Source organism: Zonotrichia leucophrys, chromosome 7 (genome assembly GCF_028769735.1).
Source record: "Zonotrichia leucophrys gambelii isolate GWCS_2022_RI chromosome 7, RI_Zleu_2.0, whole genome shotgun sequence".
Classification (NCBI taxonomy): Eukaryota; Metazoa; Chordata; class Aves; order Passeriformes; family Passerellidae; genus Zonotrichia; species Zonotrichia leucophrys.
The window spans coordinates 6688456-6714656 of NC_088177.1; the positions used below are offsets into that span (position 1 = coordinate 6688456).

General features: G+C 40.3%; 1 protein-coding gene across 2 annotated transcripts in view; it reads left to right on the plus strand.

Moving 5' to 3' along the window:
- The first annotated feature begins 7784 nt into the window (after positions 1–7784).
- Positions 7785–26201, plus strand: part of ZRANB3 (zinc finger RANBP2-type containing 3) — a 40659-nt gene continuing 22242 nt past the window's right edge. Inside the window, exons 1-4 of one of the 2 annotated variants that reach the window (XM_064718614.1) lie at positions 7785–8538; positions 8784–8941; positions 12323–12475; positions 25180–25198. In XM_064718614.1, the coding sequence (XP_064574684.1) occupies positions 12324–12475; positions 25180–25198 (171 nt within the window). In that variant the 5' untranslated portion in view covers positions 7785–8538; positions 8784–8941; position 12323. The remainder of the gene's footprint in view (positions 8539–8783; positions 8942–12322; positions 12476–25179; positions 25199–26201) is intronic. The other variant, XM_064718613.1, reaches the window with a different exon arrangement.

The following is a 26201-nucleotide window of genomic DNA, read 5'->3' on the forward strand; positions in this document are numbered from 1 at the left end:
CAGAAAAACACTGTAGCAGAGATTGTGCCAAACAGCTCCATTTAATAAAGTAATAGCTCCTAGGAAAAATAAATGCAGGAGGCCTAATCTATTTAAATTACATGTAGTATTACAGAGGAAACTGATAAAGCAGAGACAATAAAGATTAAGAAAATTCAAATTTTAAAGATGTAACTACCATTCAATTTATTCTCAGAAAAGCTACAGAAATGCCATTCGAATAAAGCCCTGCTAAGGCCTTATATGGAAAATGGTATTTGCACTGATAAAAACTTGTATGGAAAACTTAATTTCATGTGGCTGCAGCAGATAACAGATAGATAGAAGAGCTACTTAATCTAGAGAAAAACTTTACCACAAACCCATGTGTCTGTAAGCTTTCCACAGTCAGCAAAGCTGGAGGCCAGTAGATATCACAACCAGATTTTACAACTGCTGTTCAGCATGCAAGAAGATAACCAGCAATTTAATGAACATTAAATAAAGTTTGACACAGTTATAAAAGCATTATTTCCTGTAAGAAGAAGGGACTGGACTGAATGACCCAGAGTCTGTCCTTTCAGCCCTCAGGCACATCCAAGCAGTGCACAATGCAATGAGCTGCATCCTTCCCACAAACATTCCTTATTTTACTGACAATTACTGCTATTTAATACCAAGGTAGCTGAGTGGCTGAGATTCAGTGGCAAACAACTGGAATAGTTTTTAATCAGACTTTACTTTCAGAAGCCTGTTAAGAAGCCTTCTTGAGATCAAGAATTTTTTCTTAAAATTGAAAGGATCTGGAAAAAGTCCACTTACTAGTACTTTATTTCCAAAGATTCCAAAGAATAATTTACAGTCAATTTTATGTCCTGCTATGTTTTATATGGGAGTCTGTCTCATAACATCAAACACATGTGAGAACCCATGTTCCTTATAGAAGCCATGCCTGCATCTAAGCTACATCTTTCAGAAGTTTTAGAGTCACCACTATGAGGAGGTAACTGCAGACATGAATAAAACAATGACACAGAAAGCAAGTCCTGATTGTGCCAACAGCAGAGTGCAAGGTTAATAAGTTATGAGCAGGATTAGAGCTGAGCCTGCCCACGTCATGCACCAGGACTTTCCCACTGCTCCTATCAGGAGCAGTCAGTTCATCACACACACTCCAGGCTGGGCAGGTGGGACAGTCAGGACACTGCTGCCTTTCTGCAGCACACACAAAACATTCAGAGGGACAACAAAGAACCCCAGCAGACCCCTGGGATGTCAAACCACACACTGTAGAATCATCACCACTGACCTAAACCATGCCTGAATTCACACATTGCCTGACCAGAGCTGAAAAACCTTCAAGGTTTCCCATCCCCAATTATTCCCTTGCTTAAAAGTAATCTACGTTTCATACTGGAAAAGAGGACAAGAAAAAGAGTTACTGAAAGAATATTTACACATCTATAATTCTTGATCTTTATGGAATGTTACAATTTTAAGCTTTCACACTGCTATGGACCAAGGAAGACAGATACAAACCCAGTTTTTAACACTGTCTAATATTTCAACAGAAAAGGCCAGATAAAAAAGCTGATTGTGTTCTGAGTTGGGACAGCTTCCACTACAATTTTGAAATGCAGGCCTTAATAAGGACTACTGCTCTTTGTGCTTTTCAGATCAAACTTTGCAGTGTCAGGAAATAGAAGATTATTAAGCAATTAATGGTATGTCATCATGGTCAATGATGAACAGCCAACTGTTGGAATATCATACATTGCATTACCTGAGTTAGCCCAGTAACACCATTTATTCTTTTTATATTACTGCTTTAAGAATTTAGTCTAATGGTATCATTTGAAGCTCAGAAATCTTCCTCAGAACATGGTATGATTTACTCTTCTGTATTTAATTCATTACTAGATAAGCCCAGTCTGGACTCAGTTCCTTCTCCCAGTAACAGGAATGTTCACATAAAAACAAGTCTTCCTCTCCAGAAGCCAATATTTGAAACTAGAGCAATACAAAACATCCCCACATGAAGTATTAGGATGAACATCACAACATTTTTATAAGTTAACACAACAGTTTGTGTGGAAGATTCATACCCTTTTGTTAGCCCACAAGTCTAAGCAGACTGCAGCAGCTTCCATAAAGTCACTTCCCAGCTTTCCAGGCACTGGGAGTCCTTTCCCTGCTCCAATCCACACCTCAGGGATGACATCTCAGAGCAGTGCTGGCACTGCTTTGTGGCACAGCTTTAAACCCTTGAAAGAGCAGTTTCTTTTTCCATGACAATAATGCAATGTGCTACCAAACTAGCAGCTAGAAGCCTTTTTAGAGATTAAGTGCAATGAAAATGCAGAAAAGATCACTTTGATGTGCTTGAAACAAAGAAGAAACCACAACACCTAAACTAAGAGACTAGTAACGTGTCATCTTCATTACAAGTAATAATTAAGGACTCATTACAGTCAATTCTAACAGTAAAAACAATATCAGTAGATACTTTGAGTATCTAATTGTCATTTTACCAATTTCTGCCACTAAAACAAGAAAATGATTCCGTTTCCCTTGGTTTTCCCTTAGAAAGCCATTAGGCAGAAGTTCTTGTTCAGAAAGTCTGACTTCCCAAGTGGCAGAAGGATAAGGAGCCATCAGCTGCAAAAGGCAAAGCAGGTTTGATTGTGAGCCTGAGTGCTGCCAGTGTGTGCAACTCTGCTGACCAATGCAGCTGCATCTGAGTGAGGGCAGACACAAACTGGTGAGGGCTCAGTTCTTGCTTTAAGCTATGGAATAGATGGAGTGGATTACAAAAGAAAGAGAGAAAAGGATTCTAATCCTAGCAGCAAGTTGTATTCTTTTTAAACACCTACAGAGCACACTGAACCTGAAATGGAGCTCTTCATCCAACAGACCGAGGGATTAACAATGCTTTAAAGGAAAAAGGCTTTTTTCTGTACCTTCTGTTGAAATGCTTCAAATCATGCTGTGATAACATGGATAGGAATTCTCTACATTCTCTACAAACTGATTTACTCATTTTGCTACTGCCTCATTAGGGTACAAAAACTCAGCATTTGATCTAAGCCAGCAATTTCCCAATGCCTCTCAAAAGTCCTGCTGTATCTCCACAAGAACACACCAAATTCTTGCCAGCTCACTTAGAACATGAAAACAGATGGAAATGTCTGTGGATGCAGCGCTGGTCAATGATGCAGCAGCTCCCAGCTCCTCAGCAGCAGCAGGAGGCTGTGCTGCCCAAAGCTGTGGCAGCACTGTGAGAACTCCTCAATCTGCTGCTGGCAGAGCACTCGAACTGGTGCGAGCTTCGCTCCCCAGCTGCACACCAACAGCCTTCTCCAGACTCAGCTGCACTGAAGAAGTCCCTGATCTCACTTCCAGTCACCATTTCCTCCATCTGCCTGTTCAACTGCTCCTCCAAGTCTCCCAGTGGATGCTTCAATTTGATAGAATAAGAGACCTACGTCTTCCACAGATAAAGTGCAGGAAGTGCTCCCAGGAACAGCTCATTCAGCAGAGCAGAGGAGGTGGCAGAGGGCAGGAACAAAAAGCCAAGGATATGGCACCACCATGGCCTCTTTCACAGCAGCAGGTATTGCATCTAGTTATGTCTTGCTTCACTTAACATAAATTAAAATGCTTTAGTTGGATACCTACAGCAAAGTATCACACCTCACTTGGCTGAGAACAATTCTCTCAAAGACTGTGGCAGGTTAAGTGCTAACCAATTATACAGAACATTTTCTAGAAAAGTACAAAACTCAGGACTGGATTTTTGCTAAACCAAATCCAGCAATGGTATCTTCTATCTCTATGTATTTCAGAGGTTATATTTTGACTCAGAGATGCAAGCTACCCAAAATTATACTTCCAAAAAGAAGTATATATGCTATGCTATGTAGTCACAGCTTTAAAGATATTTATGGCATTTGTCCTGACCAGCTTTAGCCTTCAGACAATTCTATACAGGACTGGACAAAGACCCTTCATACATGGCACTTGCTAACAAACCTGAGGAGGGGGCAGAAAAGTTAAGAGTGCTAAATAAGGGACAGAATTCCATTTCATATACAAATTCAAGTTACAGATTAAAAAATAATAAGAATGTTGGGAAGGAGAGTAAAGAACAAAAGTTCAGCAGATGACAAAAGCCAGGTGAACAATGTAGTATATAAATGTTTATGCAGAAACCAATGGCTGCTTAGAGGTAATGCCCCATTTCCTTACAGAGATCCAAGATAAGGAGGAGAAAAGAAACCCTGGCATAAGCATCCCACAGCCATCTCAAATCTACACTGCTTCAGCAGTCTGGATCTGAACATGCAATAACCAATATTTTTGGAAACAATTCTATAGATTGGAGAGAAGTGCATATCAAAAAATGACAGGTTGACAGGATTCTCATAATACATGCATTAAACTGCAGGAGACTAACTTGTGCACAAGAGTAGCAGTGCAGGCTGTTCTCTAATTAAGGCTGCTGCCCTTCATAAATCTGTTTCCAGACATTATTTCCTCTAAAATACTTCTTCAACAAGCTATGAAATCAAAATAAGATTACAGGCAGGCCCAAAGTGCCATTTTCCCAGCAATATTTAATCATCATCTGTTGCTGACTTACCATCTCCCAGAAAGAGCTTTCCAGCACCTCTTCCCAAAATCTCCTGACATTGTTACACAGCACATTCGTCCACACCTCCAAGAAAAGCCAAGGAGGACACACCAAGAGCACCCCGGCTTTAATGGGCTCCCACAGACGCTGCCTATCACCACATTGTGGCACTCACATTGACTCTCCTTGCCTAAAGAATCCGGTGTGAATGCCCTCATTATTCAGCTCTTGCACTGCCAACGACTCCTCTTCCCATCACTGAAAGGCTCCACGTGGAATGCAGCGTTTAACAACCCCCCGGGGCATTCCTATGGCCTTTCCCAGGCGGGATGGACACGGGGACACTGCCACTAAAAGCCTGAGTGGCTCAACACCTCTGCAGCCCAGGGAGGGCAGGATTACAGATATTCTCCCACTCCTGTGGAAAGCTCCTTAGCTGTCACACCCATGAATCACAGCACCTCGTATTTACCGGCTGCTGCTTAACTCTCCTCGTATCTCTGAAATGAGAATTCGAGCACGCTGAAAAATTTCAGATGCCAATCACTTCAGCTAACCAGGACATCCAAGGTGGTTCATATTTTTATCCAGGTAGTAAAAGTTGGAGCATAGGCGTCTAGCTCACCGAATCTGAACCGTGCTGTCAATATATTTAAAAGATTTTTATTTTGCCCCATTTTAGCCAATTCAGAGTTTACGTTGCTCCATTACCTGACAACTCACTCACAGAACATGGTGTCAAAAGGCCGATTTTTCCTAAAGTGTCCAAAAAATGCAACTGTAGCAGTTACTTTTAAAGGTCTGGAGCTGAGCATCTTGAAACTTTAAACACATATTTAAAAAGATGTGGTTGCTACATCTCTCAGTCAAATTAACTCTGGGGAGAAGTAGGTTTGTGAAAGTGGTGATACAAAGACATGAAAGGTGAATTAGCAGAGGCCACTGTAGCAAACTGACTTTCAATGGATCAACCCCAAAGCCAGGGATTTGCGTTGTACCAGAGCTGAGCCTGGAGCACTCGACCCAAAGCATTCAGCTGGTTTGAAGCTGTTCACGGACAGACCTTCACCAAGCAATACAGAATACAGACTGTGGTGTAAGGCAAATATACTGAAATAGGAGTAGAAATGAAAGCCAAAAACTTAAGTTAAAAGAAGAAAAAATGCAGAGGCAGAATTGTGTTTAAGATGAGAATGGTTCTACTACTCTGCTCTGTCCCCTCCACTCTTCCTTTATTCCTCTTAACAGACACACAAAATTAAAATACAAACAGACAACCACTGCAGCAGATTTAGTGGCTGACCCTCCCCATATCTTTAATAAATAATTCCTGGAGCACTGCTGAAAAACCCAACCCAGTACATTGCACACTCCTCAAAATTATTGATATTTGGTCAAATCTGGTTTTACTCACTAGAAAAGTACTAGTTGATCTTGACAGTTTTCTAAAATAAAGAGTGGTCAAGAAGTGCAGTTACAAGTACTACATTTTTGATCTCCAAGATTTAAATGGACACAAGTCTTAACATTATTTTTCCCATTGGGACTTCAGTAAATTGAGAAGCAATAAGTCACTTAATTTCTACAAAATACTGAAACCCTTGACATCACAGTACTTACTGCAAAACAAAGGCTTAATATCAGGTGCATGCCAAGCCAATGGAAGACTGACAAGAAAAATGTGTTTCCATTGCTATTTCTTTCTCCTGAATAGCAATTTATTTGAAAAAAAATTTTGAAAAATAATCAGAACTTTATTTTACCTTTCACTTCAACAGTAAATAAATATTCCTAATTTAACATTCACAAGACATACTGCCCTGTAAAATTGCTGTTTGATATTCAGCCAAAGAGCATGTCTCAAATACATTACTCCTTGTGGAAGACAAGACATGAGAAGGCAACCCCATTAAAAATTGCAGGTTAATACCTCAGTGGAAAAAGGCCAGAGTCAGACACTGCAAGAGAAAAAACCCAACACATTCCCTATTCTGCTCTGGGCACACAAGATCTCTTCGGTTTCAGATCAATGAGAAGGGGGCATCAAAATTTAAAATTAAAGACTATTAGCAAATCCACTCCAAGATAACAAACACTAAGGCAGGCTGTACTATGTGGCAATGCACCCTAAGCAAAGCGTGCGCCACTCTTTTTGCTTTTTTTTCCATCACGTCCTAATCCAGCTTTCTATGGGCATCACACAAATCCATCAACATGTAGGATGTGTGCAAATCTCTTCACGTGAATAACCTGAATAATTCTTAGACCCCATATAAGAAACAGCTATTCCTCACTTTTTCTACCTCGTTCCATCTTCCCCATAAAGTGAAACCCTTCTTCGGTGCTGAAAACTCATTTTAAAACGTTTTTAAAAGACATGGTAAAAACCAGGCCGTGACGTAGTTGGCTCTCAAGTCTACTTACACTTTACACTACAACATGGTAGATATACCCACATACAAAATTATCCAACATGCGGCAGAAATTTGAAGAAAATGGAAACATAATAGACGAAGAGCCCTGCGTCCCACTCCGGCCAGCCCGGGCTATATTAGGGAAGGGGAAGGGCCGGGCTGGCCCCGCCGGACCGTGACCCCCGGCCGGGCTGCACCCCCCGGCCCCGCGGCCGCGCCCCCCCTCCCTCAGCGCTGCCCCCGCTCTGCGCACTGCGGGCGCGGCCCCCCCTCCTCCCTCAGCGCACTGCGACCCCCGCCCGCCGGAGCGCCTTCCCCGGCGGCATCCCGGGCTCCTCACCGGGGCGGAGCGCTCCTTCCCGGGCTCGTTCCCGGGCTCGTTCCCGGGACGCCGCGCCCGGCGGGTGGCGGCTCCTCACACACGAGGGGCGCCGAACCCAGCGCCGAGCGCCGCTCGGGTTCCTCCTGCTGCTGCCGCGGCGGGGAGAGAGGCCCCGCCCCCGGACTGCCCCACCAATGGCTGCGAGGGGCGCCACTGATTGACGGCCCCGCAGACCAATAAACGTCGCGGCGCCCTCCCCCCGGCGCTGCTGCGGAGTGGTGCCGCTCGGCGCTTACGCGAAACCGAGCCCGCCCGGAAGGCGGCAGCCAATCGGAGGGCACGGCCGCCTTGACAGACAACCATGAGCACCAGTAAGAGCGGCGCACCGGCACCGCAAGGCCCGCCTTCTGCGTGCAGCCCATGGCCGCGGGCAGATGGAGCGATCCCGCGGCTGTGGCAGTGCGGGATCTTAGCGGTCTCCGCTCCGTGCCCCGGCCGCTTTTCCTTCACCCGCGCCTGAGCTGCTCCCCGGGTCCCGGGCGTGTGGTGTACCCCGAGCAGCAGCCCCCGGTTCCGCTGGTCCCCGTGCCAGCCCTCCCGCAGCCGCACGGCCCCCGCACCCTGGTGGGGCAGGCTGGGATCTGTAGTCGCGGCTTGTCCGCGCAACCTCTCGTTCTCCCGGCTCCTCACCCCGGCCTTCACCGGTCTTCCCAACCCCGAGAGCTGGCGGCACTGCCCCGTCCAGCCCGGCCCTTACAGCGCCATCCTCGCCTCCCTGCGTCCCCAGCCCCGCTTCCCTCTTCCCGCCCCTCCGGCTCCCTCAGCCCGCCCGCTCTAGTGGATCAGGGACCGGCACAACGCACGGCCAGGGGGGAAGATGATTTTTAACTCGCTACTGAAGAAACGGGGCAAGGGGCGAGAAGGACGGGGAAGACAAAAAATAAGGAAAAAGCGGTGCCCGGGCCCAAAAGCGCTTCCCGTCCGTGACCTCTGGTCATGCGTCACTTCCCGGCGCTCGTTCGAGCGCGGAGCCCGCGGCCGTGAGGGGGTGCCCGGGCAGGGAGGCGCCCGGCGCCGCTCGCCAGGCGGGGACCAGCTGCCAGGTGACTGCTGTTTGTCACCAGCCCCGGTTTGTGACAGGTTTCACTTCTTGCCGTTGCTGCTGCTGGGTCGTCGCATGGTGCGCTCAGGTAAATCTGCGATTGCAGCTGCAGGGGCTTGCGTAAGTAAAATAAAAAACTTGCCCCCAGGCAGGGGTTGAGGTGTGCGCTTCCCTCCAGCACGGTACAGCGGCCTGTGGAAAAATGTTCTATGCTGAAGAACTGTGTGGTGTCCTTTGCTCCATCTGATTGCTTGCTCTTGTAGTGTTCTTTAAAGTGCTGTGTTCTGATGGGTAGATTTTCAATTCTTTGTTATCCCACTGGTGACTTCACAGAACAAGAAAGACAAGGAGCTGCTGGAGAAGGCCCAGGAGAGGCCACGAGGTGATGGGGAGTCTGGAGCATCTCTTATGAGGAGAGACTCCGAAAGCTGGGTCTGTTCTGTCTGGAGAAGACAGAGGGGCTCTCATTAATGCACGTTAATATCTCAAAGGTGGGTGCCAACAGGATGGTGCCAGACTCTTTCCAGCGGTGCCCAGCAGCAGAATGAGGAGCAACGGCCATGAAATGAAACAGAAGTTCCACCTCAGTATGAGGGAGGACTTCTTTACAAAGATGGCAGAGCACTGGGACAGCTGCCCAGGAACTCGTGGATTTTCCTTCTCTGGAGACATTCCAAAGACACCTGGATGTGTTCCTGTGTTACCTGCTCCAAGTGACCCTGCCTTGGCAGGGGAGTTGGATGGGATGATCTCCAGAGGTCCCTTGCAACACAATTCTGTGATTCTGCGAAACAGTTGATTAATCAGTCAGCCAGGATGTTCTTAGAGCTTTGAATTCCCTATTAAGTTTTATTGAACATGCAGTCATGGAGCAGTTAAGTCCATCTAGAGGAAATTTATGAAGCAAAACCCTTAGTGGAAAGACTCATTTGTCTCAGGCATGTGCTGCTGAGCTGCATTAAGGGGCTATACTTAGTGGCCTGTAAAAATAAGCAGTGGGTTTATATTATGTAATCAGCTTGTGTTGACAAACAGCTATTGGAAAACTTAAAGTAATCCTTGAACCTGTCATCAGTCTTGCACCCAGCTTTCCAATAGAGAAACAGCCCCAGGGGTAATATCCTCTATCCTCAACAAGCTGGGGCTCACTTGCTGCCTCTGGAAGGATCAGGGCCTATAGTGAGATGCAGTACAGCAGTGATTAGAAAGAAATTCAACATTGGGTTTTTTAAAATTTTATTTTATTGTTTGCATTGCCCATATCCCTCAGTAGCTAGTTACTTTTCCAGATCATTTATGATTGATTGAACATGAGAGAAGTTGGAGCAGATTACTTGGAAATGCTGCTGATGTTGTTTCTCTCATGTAGGAGCTGTCTACTTGCTTGAATTTAAAAAAAGTTTCAGTGCAATTTTTTTATATGGTAGCTCAGTTTTCTTGGAAGTTTGAGGGACTTTTAAAAAGTTTTCCTGGAAATTATAGTTACTTTACAAATATATTTATAAAATTTATTCTGTTTTAATTCAATTTTGCAAAGTAGTGGGAATTGCATCAAATAGTTATAAGTACATTGTTGTAGAGCCCTTTCAAAAAAACTTCATCAGAGTGGAAAAATGGGAATCACTTTTACAAAACACATGGTGACTCCCACCAAATAAAAGCATTTATCCTGGTGTGCATGGGTTCTTCATAATTATTTACTGGTTTTTTATGCCCTATGAATGAATCATGGTGTAGGTCCATGATTTTAAACCTTTTATTTACCTTATATTATAAATACCTTACATTTATTAAATGACAGTGGATCATTTACCACTATCTAGTGCTGAGATGCTTAAGCAACTTTAGATTAATAGTTACTGAATTTAGTAGTTTAACTATTTCATCCCTGATTTCCTTTAAAACACTTGAGTAAATACTTCAAAGTTTGAGTTTTTTAACTTGTGCAGCTGAATGAAGTCTCTGAATGAAAAGCTAGGTCTCCACACAAAACCTTTTAGGTTTATTTTGTCTGAAAAAATGCAGCTGCAGAACTGGTGATCTGGAGATGTGGGAAGGTCAGTGTGATCTGTATTACAGCACATTAAGGACACAGAAAAAGCCAGGAAAAGTTGTAAATGGGAATACATGCACTGGTCTTTCTTCCTTACATCTTCTAAATCTGCAATGATAGAACAACAGATACAAACTGATCTTCTGCTACACTTACTAAATCCTTTTTTAAAACAGATTATTTTTATTTCTTGACATTACTACAGTGTGTACATAAGTACTCTGTCTCAAAACATACATGGCCACCACTGCCACAATCATTGTATATGTTGTGTTAATATCTGTTGTTCACCACATTGGAATTCTTTAATTATTCACCTAGTCTGTAATTATTCACCATTCATTTATTCAATCATTCACCTAGAGAAAAAAACTAAACAAAAACTTGTACATATCTGGGAGTTAGTGCTTTCTGTTTTGCTGCTTTCCAAGATTGCAAAGTCAGTTTTAATTGTGTTAATGACTGATGCAGAAACATTTTTCATTGTAGTATTGCTGTGTGCTGATGACTCATGTGCCTGCTCTAATTCAGATCTGTGCTTCTGAATCTGCTTGGTTCCTATTCAGTGTTTCAGTGAAAGGATCCTGTCATGATCTTGTTCAACAGAAAGTTAATTATGTTAACATTTCATTCTCATATTGTCACTCACAACAAGCTGTGTAGGGAGCTGATCACAAGTACATCATTATCTCTGCATTTATAGAATGGAAAATGATCAAAGAAAATGAGTCACAAACTTTCTTTAGAGGTGAATCTCAGAACTGAGTGTTCAACAGCTTTGGGCCCACCAATCCTGCAGCATTGTTGACTTGTGTGACTCTACAGAAATGTTTTAGTTTTTGTCTTTAGTTTTTGTTTGTTTGCCAGCAGTCTTAAGTACCACACCTTAATCAGCTTGTAAAGGAAAAAAGGTGCAATGGAAAATATTGTGATAGAACTGAAGTGATTATGGTGATTTTCCCAATAGTTAGAATTGAAGCATTCATGTTTGCTCATTTGAGAGCAGAAGCAGGTATTTATTTACTGCAGCTTTATGGGTTTTTTCTGGGAAATGCTTGTCTTGGGCACACAGGGGCTTTCCATCTTGTGTTAAGCAAAGCTCTGTGGTGGACATGCATGAAAGAGCCTGGTACTCATCAAGTTCTTGTATCTGCTGCTGAGTGTTCCAGAGGCACAAGGTATAGGAATATTGTTTCTGTAAAGCTATACCAAAGATTCCACTTAGGAAAATGGGGGACTGGTTTTTCTTTTCTTTTTTCTTCTTTTTTTTTTTTTTTTTCCACTTCCCTCAAAGTGGGCATATTTCTCCCTTTTTTTCTCATTTAATTTTTAGGACTAAAAATTTAAAGAACTGTTAGTTCCATCATCAGAAGTTAAATAACCAATTTTTTTCCCTGGAAATCTTCTGAAAAATGATACTAAAAGAGTTATATTTCAGTGTCCATGAGTAAGCTCGATTTGAATGGCAAATAACTTCCTTCCATGAATAGGGTGTTTGCTAAAATAATTATTTCATAGTGTAAAGGGAGAGACACATGCTGCTGTCTTCATCCTGGAATATAACTGACCTAATGCTGTTAGACACAGTAAAATATTCTAAATTAGTTAGAATGTTTTATGGATACTGTGGTGAGGGACTTCTCCTTCAGCATCTGCACAACTTTATGCTTTCTAGAAAGAATTCTCAAACCTCAAGGAAAGCTGTGTAGATATTGATTATTTCAGGATGAAGTGATGAGTGTTGTTCCATCAAGCTTTATTCTCTATTCTGCCATGCAGGTCAGATATCATCTTTCTCTTTTGTTTCCCTCTGGTTCAGCATGGCCGGTGCTCTCCAGGAAACCCCTTCACTCAAGGCCTCTCAGTTGGAGGATGTTGATGCAAAGCTCTCCTTCCTACCTGAAAGGCTGAGAAAGAAGCTGCTTCCTTTTCAGGAAAAGGGCATCATATTTGCACTTCAGAGAGGTGGCAGGTGAGATTATTGTACTCAACTTACTGTGTCACATGCTAAAGATTGATGTGAAAATAAAGTATGCAGATATTAAGTAGAAAAATCATAAACTTATGTTTCTATAGTTGAATGTAAGACTATGATGCTAAAAATAATTACTTTAGGTAAACGTTGTTTTTTACAAAGGTTATTCAATACCAGCAATCTCAGGTGAGTTATGTTGCAGAAATCTTTCATAAACTGTAAGGTAACATGGTTTAAAATGAGTTGTGGAGGTTTTTTCCACAGAGGATGAAGAGGTTTAATAATGCATTATGCAAAAGAGAGTTGTAGTATCAAAGTTCTCAGGTGAGAGGAGGTTGATATCAGTAGGACCATCATTTTTGTTATGTTAATGGAGAATTCCTAAAATAAGTTAATTCACATTTGATTCTTTAGGTTTTAATGGCATGATAGAGCTGTTAAGGGAATGACTGACAGATCTTGATGCATCTGTGTGATTCTATTTTAAATTGGGTACAACTGTGGAGTGTGATCAGGGTGTTGTGGAGCTCCCTGAGCTGCAGCAGCAGAGCAGCAGAAGCCCTGCACAGTGCTCAGTTAGCCAGGGCAGCAGCTGATGGAGTTGCCATTCAACACTTAAGTACCTGCTCAATCAAAAAACCACAGTTTATGCAGCAGAGGCTGGAAATATTTTGCTGAGTAAGAACCTGTTAGTGACAGGTTAAAAAGGAGAGGGGGAAATGCTATTTCCACATTTATAAATTTTAGGAAATGTGGGCAATTGCAGCCGAAAGCTGTGAAACCACTGTATGCTGTTGTTTTGGAAAGAAATGATGCTGGGGAGGGCTGGCACAAATAGAATTACTGTAGCCTGTGTGGGAAAGATGGATGAAATTAGTTCCTGATTATTTCAGTTCTTGCTGAGAAGGAGAGGCTTAGGGCCTAAGGGGGTTGCTTGCTGATGTTTGTGGTTGTTCTCAGGGGAAAAGAAATGTGCATCTTTCCCTCTAAAGGTGAAAAATTAGAAAGGAAATTTTTATCAGCAGCTCTTGGAATTACATGGAACTTTTAATCTATTAAAATCTCTGCATTTTTTCTCTTTGATTCTTTTCTTTTGGCCAAAACCCTTTAGCAGTGCTGTCTCAGGGAATGAACAAACCATCTGTTTTATGCTGCTGGTTTCAGTGGCAGAACAGAAAGATGAGTCCAGCCCTTCACATGAGAGGCTGGGATTTGATATGCTTTATGCTGAATTGGCATTAACTCTTGTGACCACCAGCAATATCAGGCATTTTCTTGCTGAGCATGGGTGGGTATAATTTTAATAGATAGCCAAGACTTTGGTACAATATTCAGCAAAGCCTGTGTTAGCATTGAATTTAATAAATCCAAAGCCCTTGGCTGCCATAGAATATGCAATTGAGGTGTATATTTGTGTATACAAATAGTGAAATAACAGAAGCCACTAAAATTAACAAAACTACACATTTAATTAGGGTAGGCTAATGGATGTGTTTGAAAATGTTATAATCTTCTGCAGGCTGTTGTATAATATAGAATTTCCTTGGGAAGCAGCTTAACTGTTCCAGGACTGGATAAATTTTTATCAGATGTTTCTTTCTTCTTTTTGTTGAAGTAGTAACAATTGCCTGCAGTAAGTATTCAGGGTTTGGAATACTTATTCTAATGACTCTGCCATGGAAGGAATTCTATTTTTTTCATTGGGTTTATGGGTTTATGTTCATTTTTTTCTTTAAGTCTTTCACTAACAAGAGTTTTGCATAACCCAGCAGTGATGGTTTTCATGTGACATGCATATGAAATAATGTTCATCATGATTGCAAGAAACCTTGCTGCTTGGCACAGCAAATTGTGTGTAAGCTGGGTCACTTTGAGGAATTGTGAGCACACTCTCAGCCAGCTTCTATATAAAGCAAAGTGTGTTAAGTCAGACTTTCCCAAGGAGTATTTTTTAAATCTGCCCCTTGCTGATGCAGATCTATTTCTCTTCCTGTCCCAAAAGAGAGAACAAGAGCCTCTGGTGCTTGTAGCTGAGTTTTCTTATTAGTTTGTCAGCCCTTGCCTCACAGAAGTCTTTCCCTTTTGTGTACTCCATAATGATTTAAACCTTCTTTCAGTATTCCCAGTGGTATATTTTCTGTAGAAGTGTCTTTTCTAATTTTAAAAAATATATAAGCACAGGACTTGAAATGAGCAATATGTGCATCTCTGCCCATCGTTCTCCTTCCCCCAGGCTGTGCACTCCCTTCACAGGCATCACTCAATCCCTGCTTTGCTGAAATGGTGGGAAACTGCTGTAGAGCAAGTGTTGGCTGAAGAGATTCAATTAATATCATCTTAGATCAGACAAGAACCCAGCATGAAAAGGGACTTATTATTAGAACAAACTCTTATTTTTGCATGAAAGGGGCTGGGAGTGAGCTATTAATTCCCTTGTCTCTTCCCAAAGCATAAAATAAATATGCTGTTGTGGTTTGTATTTTTGATTCATTGGGAAATGAATCAAAGGCTTTTCCAGTAGATGCTCCAAAGGCATTTTCTCATCTAACAGAGATTGCCTAACACTTTGCTAGGACATGACAGTTCTAGAGCCAACAAGACAGTGTGTGCTTCAACATAAGCTAACACACCTTTTATCTCAAAACATGCCTTAAAAGTGCATAACTGGCTGGCTGCTTATTCCTTCCTAGAGATTATTCTTCAGACATGCCCTTTGGAATGGCTGCCTAGGGATGGATACAATTTATAGTGGTTGTTTGTAGCCTCAAACATTCATGTGCAGAAGAGCTGGGTGCGCACAACTTACAGCCATGAAGACTATTTCATTTTTGTGATTTTCTTTCAGTGAGGGTGTAAGTTACTTTTAAAACCAGCAATAATATGTATTTATTTCTTTGTGTGTGCTTTAAACTGTATCTTAAATAAAAACCAACCAACTTGTCCCTTCCAGGAATGTGACCTGTTAGCAACAGGCTCAGGAAGTACTGAGGGTTGTTGGGGTCAGATGTGTGTGTGCTGTTGGGAAGTGGAAGTGTGCAATTCTCTGCTCTCTGCTGCTTCTTACTCATGTTTGGGCAGATGTGGACAAATCCCCATTTCCTAAGAACTCAGGGTAGAGCTGAGGGGTCACCAGTGAAGAGGTGGCAGTGTTGAAGCACAATGCTCTGGAAAAAGTGGTGGAAGTTTGGGTAAAGTATCCAAGATACAGAGATCCATGGGCAAGTGACTTGATAGTGTTGATAAGGATGGTGTTCAATCTCATTTGAGCTCACATCTCTCTTTGAATATTGCTGATTTGTACTGCTGCTGTTCACTAATGTCATCCTTGGAAAGTCACAGTTCTTTTTGTAATCTATTCTTGTTTTATATTCTCTCTTTACAGAAGTGTGTGATGTCTGTCTAGTAATACAAACAATTTGTTCATCTGAATACTCTGTAAAAGAGGCATGCTGTTGTTTGAAATTTATCTCTTATGCTACTGGATATCACTAAATGCTTTATCAAGTTTTGTAATAAAAACTGTCAGCATGTGATTTGCAAGCATCCTTATTTAGCATTGCTTGTCTTGGAGATGGTATCTGTAAAAGATGCCTTCAGACACACAGATACATTTCTTTCTAGGCATGTTGGCAGAACAATTTGTTTAAGCTGAATGCAAAAGAGGACTTGGAGATATTTACCACCAATGAAACAAGCAGTTCCATTATAATTGTATGCTCAAACTGTTTTACTGGGGTGATCTTGTTTCCTCTGGAAGTTTGAGAGGTTGTACATTAACTTATATATTCAGGAGCCTGTGATTTTTAATTTCCCATACATGCTGGCCTTATGCTGTTAGACACAGTGAAAAAAGAAAATGACCATGGATGGCAATATCAGGATGTTGCAGAGTTCACATCTGCCACTAAGAGCAGAAGTTTTAATGCATCAGTTTTAATACAAGGGCAATTGTTTTGTTAGACAGTCCCTATTAAGAGCAAGAAAAAGTTTTATAGTGTTTAATTTTTTGGGGGGTAATGGGCTACAGAGAGCAATTATGGCAGTGAAATCATTAAAGTGTGAATGTCCTCTGTTATAATGTTGAGTCAGTTACCTACCCTTCAAAATAGTGCTTTTCCCATTGACTGATCTCTGGCTAGCTACACAGGAGGAGGAATACATTGTTAGTTAACTCTTTGCTAATTAAACCAGACTATTACTTCAAAAATTACAAGTTTTTGTAGAAATTCATTCTCCCTCTCTCATCTTCAAAGTAGACCAGAAAACCAAAGGTTCAAATCATAATTTCCTTGAAGTTTATGAACACAGCTGGAAGATTCTTCAGTAGAAAGGCACAGCATTACAGTCTGCTGAGGCTTTAGCAGCTGGAGCACAGAATTGGCAGCTCTTGGGCAGGAAGCAAATGGAAATGTTTGCACTTCCCAGGCACAGCCCTTGGTAGGGTGAGGAGTTTCTGATATAAGTCCTATTTCAATTCTTATGCAAATTTCTACACAAATTTCTTTAACTTTCTAGGATGTATTATCCATTGAGTAGTATGAAAGGTGTAATTTCCATTTGAGTTGGTGTCTAAGGAAGCTATAGTTTTGGATTTTGGAAATAAGAGAAAATATGTTCAGTCCATGCACATTTTAGTTTCTGCTAGAGCAGTAGGCCCTTTTGTCTTACACTTTTCTATAACTACTTTTCACTTTCACTCTTATTTTTGTCATCATTACTGAGTTTGCTTCTGGGTTTTATGTTCTCTATTAATCTTTCTTTCCCCTCTGTACAATGCAATTGCTGCTTTCTGTCTTGTATTGCCTTTCTAAGTTAGCAGAGCTTTTGTTTTACTTTGCTTTTACCTTTGCTATTTTTGATCTGTGATTACTGATTGATTTGCTCTTTCAGTGTATTTCTATTCTTCAGTTTCTTATCTTTGATAGGAGCTATGAATAAGAGAATAGATTTGTCTTTCAGTTCCATTTGGAAGCACTAAGCCTACTTGCATGTCTCTATATCTCTTACTGATATCTAAATATCTAAATCTATATCTAATTTTTCTGTCCTTTGTTTGAAAGGTCATAGGTTTCTGCAAGTCAATGTTGTGATTAAATGCAAGACCAATCTGCTTTTTACCATTGTCTAATTTTTTTTTCCAGAATCAGCTGCATGGTTTAAAGGAACACTTAAAAAATATTTTACAGGCTACTGTTGAATTTTTTTCCAGTTACATTGACTTCAATAAAAGACAAATTACTTAAATTTACATGTTAGAAAAAGAAATCACCTTCACTCTTTTCTTTAACATGTCTATGAGTATTTCTTTAAATATTACATTTTAGTTTGTACTTGGTGGCTTGTAGATCAAGTGCCATCAACAAGTCTCCATTATTTGTAGAACTTGAGATCAGAGATCAGGTTGGAGGAAAAATAATTGTAACTTTTTTAAAATTCTGTCTCTAGTCTCAGTGCTTTATAGTTAGATAGCCTGAAAGAGCTATTTGAAACAAGGCATAAGTCCCTTGCTAGAGTAAGAAAGAAATAATCTTTTATTCCAGTATATTCAGCAACTCAGATGTATTAAATTATTGCAATTTTCTGATAAATGTGGGTCCTTAAACCTGCATTATAACAGGTGAGCAGTTATCTCCAGTCTTAGAGAACAAAGCACAGAAGTAATCTCTGGGGAACAAGGAGGGGATTGCTATTTAGTGAATATGGAGAGGATCAAACAGTTAATGCATTTCAGCTCTGAGGGCTGAAGAAAGATTTCATTTTTTAAGACGTTGGTTTGTAATGATTCAGAGTACATCTCACATGTGAGGAGTGCCAAGGAAGAGAGGGATGAATAAATGAAGATGCTAGCTCACAGAATGAGGTTCAGATGCAGGAAGTATGAATGAGAGACTGAGCCAAATTCTGCACAGCTTTCATAGCCAGGGAAGCTTGTTTGGAAGTGATGCTGGAGGAACTGGGAAGCAATTCAAATCGAACAAAAAATGCATTGTCAGTAAGTGAATCTAGGATATAATTCAGGAGAGGAGCTATGTGGGGTGAAAAAGAGAAAAAGAAGACTTAAGAACAGAAAAAAAAAAACAGTGGTGGAAATAAAAGAATTTACCTGGGTTTAAAGGTGGACTTGTAGGAATAGAGAAGAAAATGCAGATTTTAGAAATGCAGGGCACAATTTGTTAGAATGGAAGAGGAGAACCAAGTGAGATAAAGATTACAAGTGTGGGCAGTAGTTGTCAGCAGTGATGGAGGGAGGGGAAAGGGGAAATGAGCTGGTGTTAGCTGTGTGCAGGGCAGGTCTGCAGTGTGGGAATCCACGATGAGAAGTTGGTGTTCAACCACAGCACCAGGAGAGCACCAAGGGGAGGGAGCAGTTCTGAGTGTGAGACAAGTCACTTTAATGAGAGTGAATAGAAATAAGGTCTGAAATGAGGAACATTCTGACTGACTTAATGCAAGTTGGAAGGAGAGGAGGAACACAGGCACAAGGGAAGAGTGTCCCAGCTCACCAGGGAATGCAGAGTTTATAGGGAAAGTGGTGATCAGTATTCCCATTTCTAGACTGCACACTAAGGAGGCTTCTGCTGCTGCTCACAGTCATGCCAGTTAACAGCAAGGTTAACATTCGCAGCCTCGATTATCTGGAGCTGAAAATAGTTGAAGTTACTCTGTTTTCTTGCATTGAGTCAGCTGCTGAACTCATTTGTCTCTGAAGCCAGTGACTGAATAGATGGGGAGTTTTCAGTGTCACTGTTGGGTGTCTTCTTGGCTGGAAGTTTTTCTAACCTAACAGTTCCATTAATATGTTCTAAAAACCTATTGCAGTTCTGGGCTTCACCTTCAACTTGACCACTTTGTTATGTGTTATTTCACACATCTTTGCCAAAGCTAAAATACCAGAACACGTGGCCTGAGAGCTTTCAAATACTAATAAAACATTTTAGGTGGGTTTTTCAGTTACATGTGGGGTGTTGGAGAAAAGCATAAGACAGCACAATGATTCTCCTCTACACTCCTTTGCAGAATCATTACCAATGCAGATTTAGTGCATCTTCTGTTAAATCAAAGGTTGGGGTTTTATCACTTAGGGCTTTTTTAAATACCTAGTGTAGTTCAGGAGCAAGGGGAGGATTTATCTTACATCTTCTGGAGCATTATTTTTGCTGCAACACCCTTGATTATTGTTGCAAGGGAGTCAGCTCTCTTTGTTCCAGCTTTAGGACTGCGTGCTGTGATTACTGACACACAAATGTAATGGTTGCTTGCGCAGTTTTATATAAAAATGTTCTAAGTTCAGATTCCTTAAATAACCCTTGGTTGAGATGTTAGTGCTGAAGTGTTGGCTTGTGAGTAGGAGGTAAATTATATGTTGTAGTGTTATATAAAACTGACTCACATGAGTAGGTGAGAATCCCAAGAATATCAGGACACCCACACCAGTGAAAGAAAGACTCAAGCTTCCTCTGTACAACATGTTCCAAAGCCTGCATTAACAAAAAACAGCTTTAATTTGCTTGAGTAGTAACAAAATTTTTCAATGTTTTAAAAAATGAAGTGCTACAGCTTTCACTGTTTGCCTTGGAAAATGCATTTAAAAGGGAAGGAGTTTGTTCTGAAAAAGCTACCTGCAGTTCTTAGTGGTTTTTCCTGGATAAATAGCTGCTGAAAATCAATCAGGAAGTTAAATTATCCTTACAAGCAAGGAACAGATGTATTGGATTGCTGTACCCCTTTAGTTTTTAATCTACCAGGTAATGAAGCACAACTTTCTAGACAAGATATTATCTAAATATTTCTATATTTACAAGAAAGCTCTCACACCAGGTTTTTGACTTGGTAGGATCCTTGGTTGTAGATACCTTAATTCCAGTGTGTTGTTAATCAATATTCCTCCAAGAGCAAGGTTCAAAATGAGATTCTTTCTCTTTACAAAAATACCTTACTGCAGTAGCCATAACTAATAGAAGAAACTTCAGCTGTATTGTTTGCATGGTTAATAGTGCTGACATTTCAAAAGGGGTGACCCAAATGGAACCCAGAAATAGAAATGATTTTCATTTCAATGTTTGTTCTTCCCTGAAACTCATTTTATAAAACTGTGTTAGCATGAACCTTCTGATGCAGGCTATTTTTGTATGGCTCTATGGCATATGCCACATGAGCTTGGCCTCAGTTTCCTTCTGTGTCTCCAATGAGCTCATCTGCATAAAATTTGAAAGATCTGCTTGTCCTTCTGCTTTGTGAAGCTGATTCCAATCTTCTTGACATCAACACAACCAGGAACTCTTTTTGTGTTTTTTGAGGTTTGAAAAATTATTTTTTCAGTCCTTTTAGAGGCAGAGCTTTCCTGATAGAGCTTTCAGAGGACTCTGTCACGAGTTTTGGCTTTCTTTCTTAGCTCCTTCACCTGTTTTTTTTGCTTGTTGCAGGTTTCTCTCCAAGGTTTGCTGCAGTTAGAATGTATAAATGCACCTTTGCCTGGTGCTTGGTACCTTTACAAGGTATCAAGTACCAGCCATAGTGCTGAAGGTGATAGTGCTGAAGGTCTGGTTTTGGGGTTCTGGCTCATCCAGCTTTGGGTGGTCCCTTCAATTATGGATTCTCTCCGTGCAGAAGAAAGCTGAGGTTTGTGTGCAGCCTCAGGTGCTTGCATTTGTTCTCTTCAGTGAGCAGCAGTGAGGTTTTGGGCCTGTGTGCCCCTGAGGGGCACCAGCACAGCAGAGCTCGCTCTCTGCAGGCATGTTCACTCACCAACATCCTCACTCACAGCTCTTGGTGTTTGCTTGATAGCTTTTATTTTCAGGCTAATACACCCCAAAATGCTGGGGCTGTTACAGTCTGGTGGAGGCCCAAATGATGTTTCCCTTCCTGCTGTGTCTGGAGGCCATTGCTAACCCTACACTGCACAAGGGTTAGGAATAGTAGCAAGGTTGTAGCAGCATGTGCAGTGCATCCCAATTAGATTCTGCTGCTTTCTGCTAGGAAAAAATAGATTTCCTTCATGAATGGAGATTCAAACACAAACCACAGGATTCACTCTGAAGAAGGGAAACATTTAAAGATTAAATGCAAAAGAATCTGAAAGAATTTGCCATTGACTGGTGCTTTTTGCTGCTGAGAGCAAGTGCAACTGAGACATCTCAAATTCCTTTTTTCCACGCTTTTCTGAAACTTTTGACCATGTGGGTTGAGCTTCTAACAGGATATGAATCTGTGTATCATAGCTCTGATTTATATTCTTGGATAGAGCTATTATTAAGGTGTCATATGAACAGATGGGACATGAATGATGAAGCTCAGATTGGGTAACTACCAGTTGAGAGGAAATGACTAATTGAACTTCAGAGAACAAGAAGTCTGTCTTCTTGCAGTCAAAATATGTGAAACAAAAATACATATTTGTCCCTTCAATGTAGCTGAAGATCTGTTTCTTCTGCTTTTGACAGCATGGAACCTTTATGTCCATGTTGGCAGCTTGTCTGACTGCAGTAATGTAGAACATACTGAAGTTTGTTTTAAATAGAGGCTGCATATTTTTAAGATTATGTAAAGTATTGCTTTTTAGCAGCTTGGTGCAACTAGCTATTAGGTGTCTTGTAAGTTCTGTGTGATGTGGGCTATAGAGAGAGGAAAGTTCTTTACACTTCAAATCTAATTGTTGTGATTATAAACTGGAGACATTGCATGATGTTCCTGTCCTCTATAAGGTGTTTTTCATTGCCCCAGAATCCAATGAAAATAATTTGGACTTCTTATGTTTTGTAACTACATTAGGCAGACATCTTTAGAATTCTTGTATTAAAACTATGAAAGCTACCCAGATGAATGCTTTAAAGTGCATCATGTCATAAAATAAATGGAATATCCTCAATTTCCACTTCCATTAACTCCTACCTGTATCACAAACTCAACCTTGTGTGCCATGTTAAAATTTTGTCAAGTGTGAGTGTCAATAATGTTAATTAGTTGGCATAAATTAGCAATTTAAAAACTGTAGCACTTCAGGAATTTGAGTCTGAGCAGTGTGGATCCAAGCAGTGATTCATGTCACTAACTGTGTAATCACAGGGGACTTTACACATTCAGGTAACTCTGACTGGAGCTTTAAAACCAATTTAGTGCACTTGATTGATCTCAAGCTATGATGTGTCTGGTCAAATCTGAAATGCTGAAAATTGGCTGGATTGCAAGTACAGGAAGACAATCCCAACTACTTCTGACAAAGCAATTTCATCGTTGGGCAGGAGAAGAGAGTGAGTACTTCCCAAAGTAAATCTGTCACCAGAGATCCCCAGCTTTGAGCATGGGGGTGTTTCTGTGGCTCTGTTTCTATTGGTGCTGCAGAAATGAGGAAGATAAAATTCTGTTGATCACCTGATGTAACCTCTGTTTGCAGAGTTATTATGGGTAAATTATTATTGTTATTATTATGATGGCAGCTACTTTGTACTTTCCTTCATTTACCAGCAACAAATTGATGAGTTTCTATAAATATTTGAAAGTCATCAACTTTGTTGCTGCTACATAAGAAATTTAACTTAAGGACATAATCAGTGGAAGTTAACAGACATTGAAAACAGGAGATACTCTATAGCAGCAAAGATTTTATGAGTACAGCCTGAAAATGAGTGCAAAAAGAAAAGCAGAACCATTTCTTATTTGTCATCAGATAAAGTCATCAATGTTTGGGTGGCTACATTTCACTGTGATGAAGAAATCTAGCTTTATGGAAAACCAGTTCTGTGGTTGACATGCTTTTCAAGTGGGTAGTTTTTTATTTGCTGTTCAGTTTCTAATTGTCAGAGCCATTTGTAAATCCCTCTGAATTTCTTCATTTTTCCTTGTTATCCTGAAGGGAAGAAGGAGCATCCAAATAGTTCACCTGTGCCAAAGAGCAGTGCAACAGGATCTTACCTGTTCTCACTTTTTCTGTTTGTCTGAACTGGCATAATTAACATTTCACTATTTATGCAATTCTACTAAAATTTAAGTTGATTTGCTGAGAAATACTGTATTTGCAGCAGAAATTGGCAAGGAATTCTTTTATTCCTGTCCTCTTTACCACATTTTCTTGCTACCAAATGCAGCTTGGTTATTGCTATATTTGTACTTCAGCTCTGATATTCCTGCAATAAATAATCTTTATTGTTGAAGAAGGTCTGTGGTTTATTCTTGAGCTGTCTGTGCTCTGTAGCTGTTTGTTGTAGCTGCATTTGTGTAAGGAGTTCTACTCTAACAGTAGGTTATTGTGCATTCCAATTGATTTCAGGCCTCAAACTGTTTTTTAAAAACATGATTAATGTACTGAAAGCAGTTGGCCTCAAAGAATCTGCAAAAAAGAAAGACTTGTTTCGTAAACTTCAGTTCAAGCAATTAACAATGAGTATTGAATGGAAAAAAAAGTCTTTGAGCAAAAACTGACATTATTTTTAAATTAGAATTGTGTGTTAGTTGTCTGCAAATAAATGTCTTTGCCAGCTGCAAATCAAAGACATTAAGGTCTCACAATCATGAGTTGCCACTAAAAATTGTCTTCCTGCCTTTTTATTCCTTTGTGAATCTGTGCAGGCTTGGGGGCTTTGTTTTGTTTTATTTTCTTCCTATGTTTTCTTTGCTCCATCCCTAACAGCTGGGGAGGGGAAGTTGCAAAGCAATTGCAAATAGATAGTTTGTTGCTTATAAAAATGGAGTTGTATAATTCTTAATTTAAATCAGTTTTTTACCTCAGTTGAATGAAATGCAGAAGTTGGTAGCCACTGGAATTTATAGTGGCAGGCAGTGAGCAAACAGCATCATGCTGTGGTTCTGAAAATATCAAACATTTTATCTTTTTTGGCCAGCTCCACTAACTCCAGAGTAGCTACCACTAAAAAAGCAGTTCTGTATTACTTGGAAAGATTTTTCTGGATCAAAATACAGAATGTTTATATCTTGTTGTGTTAAATTTTGTTAAAGACACTAAGACCTGGAAGATCTTTCCCATTTTTTCCTGGAAGGAGTGCTGTATTTGAGTTACACAATGCAAAGGATACATCTGGAATCCCAGAATGGTTAAAATGCCTTTAAGAAATTCATGTAAAAAATGGCATTTAATGTTTACAAAATGTAAATATGCTGAACAGAATTTACTATTTATGACTGGAGACTCAGAGTTGTCATTGTCTTTACACAGAGTGGCTTTGCCAAGTGACTCCAAAATGGGCAAAAAATCAAATTCATTTTCTAATACTTTAGCTGGTACAATTGGTGGGGGAGAGGGAGTGTCTGCTTCTATTTCAAAACAAATGTGACAGCTCAGGAAAGAACATTTTTGAAATCAGTCTAAAATACAAATAATCCTTAAACATGAAGCAGCAAAAACATTGCTGTTTCTGAAAGACAAAAGAAAATTGAAGATACCCTTCTTGCCTTGGAAGTGTCTCTTATGATTGCAATTAATCTATCCCTGGACCTAGGCAGAAATTCAGTTTTGCAATTGCAAGTTCTGCAGTAATGCCAGCAAACTGAATAAACATATTTAGAAGAATTGTTAGACTTATTTTCAGTTCATACCAAATTCATTTTTTGTAGAAGTCACCTTTTTTTCCTTTCATTGGTTCTGTAAATCCAGAATTTTAATTTATAGTAAACAATTTGTAAGTATTGGTTTATGCATTCTATTTTGTATTAATTTCTGCTTTTCCTCCCCTTTTTTGTTTCCTCTTTAGGTGTATGATTGCTGATGAGGTGAGTGATGTTCCTGTTCCTCTAACTCTGTCTTTTCTGGTGTTCATGCACTTGGTGCAAATGTGACTTTTTTTGTTTGAGAGGTGTGGGCAGAAAGGCTGGTAATAAAAGAATCCTAATTTGTGTGATAGTCAGCAGATATCCTGAAAATACCTAAGTGAGGGAAAAATTGGAACCTGACATAAGTTTAGAAGAATCCTTGAGAAAACTTAAAAGGTTACTTTTAATTGTAGGTTAAATCTCCTGTACTGTTACATTTTAAAAACACTGACTCAGTTGATTTTTTTTAAGTGCTTTATAATTGCATAGTGAGCTATTTTTAGTGCATTATTAGACATTCCTGGCCCAAAAAGATTTTTAACAGATATGGTTTCCAAAGATGAATTTTTTAAAGTGCTCTCATCAAGTAGTAATAGTAAGATTTATTGTACCCATACATTTAAAAATATATGTTGTATTCCTTATCAAGGAAATGTGAGTCCAGCATTTCTTCCCCCAGATAAAATATTTTTGTAATAATGTTCTTGAAGTATTGTCAGTATAAAACCTTTCTGAAAAAGAGAATTGCTGTAGTCTCACAATTCTAATTTGGGTTTTCTTGACACACTAGGAGGGAGAGGGAGATGGATTATTGGGATTTAAGCATCTCCTCATACTATAAAAATCTCATTACATCTGGAGATAAACTATCCTGGCATAGAATGCAAAATATCTGGGAGCTGTGGAGAATACAAAAGTATTCAGGGGAAGAGAAAAAGGGAAGCTTGGGAAAAATCAAAATATCAGCAGTAGCTATTTTTTTATTACAACAGTTTATTTCCAGCCTTGAACTAGAAAATGAGCTGTGCATAATTATGTTAGCAATAGAAAGTCCTGGAAGATACATTTATTCCAAAATAAAAGTTGTATATTTTGTAATGACAATAGGTGTGGCACTGGAGGAATATTGTGCACTGGTGTGTATCCTGTGCCTTTTGTCCTATCTCCAAAAAATGTTGGTAAA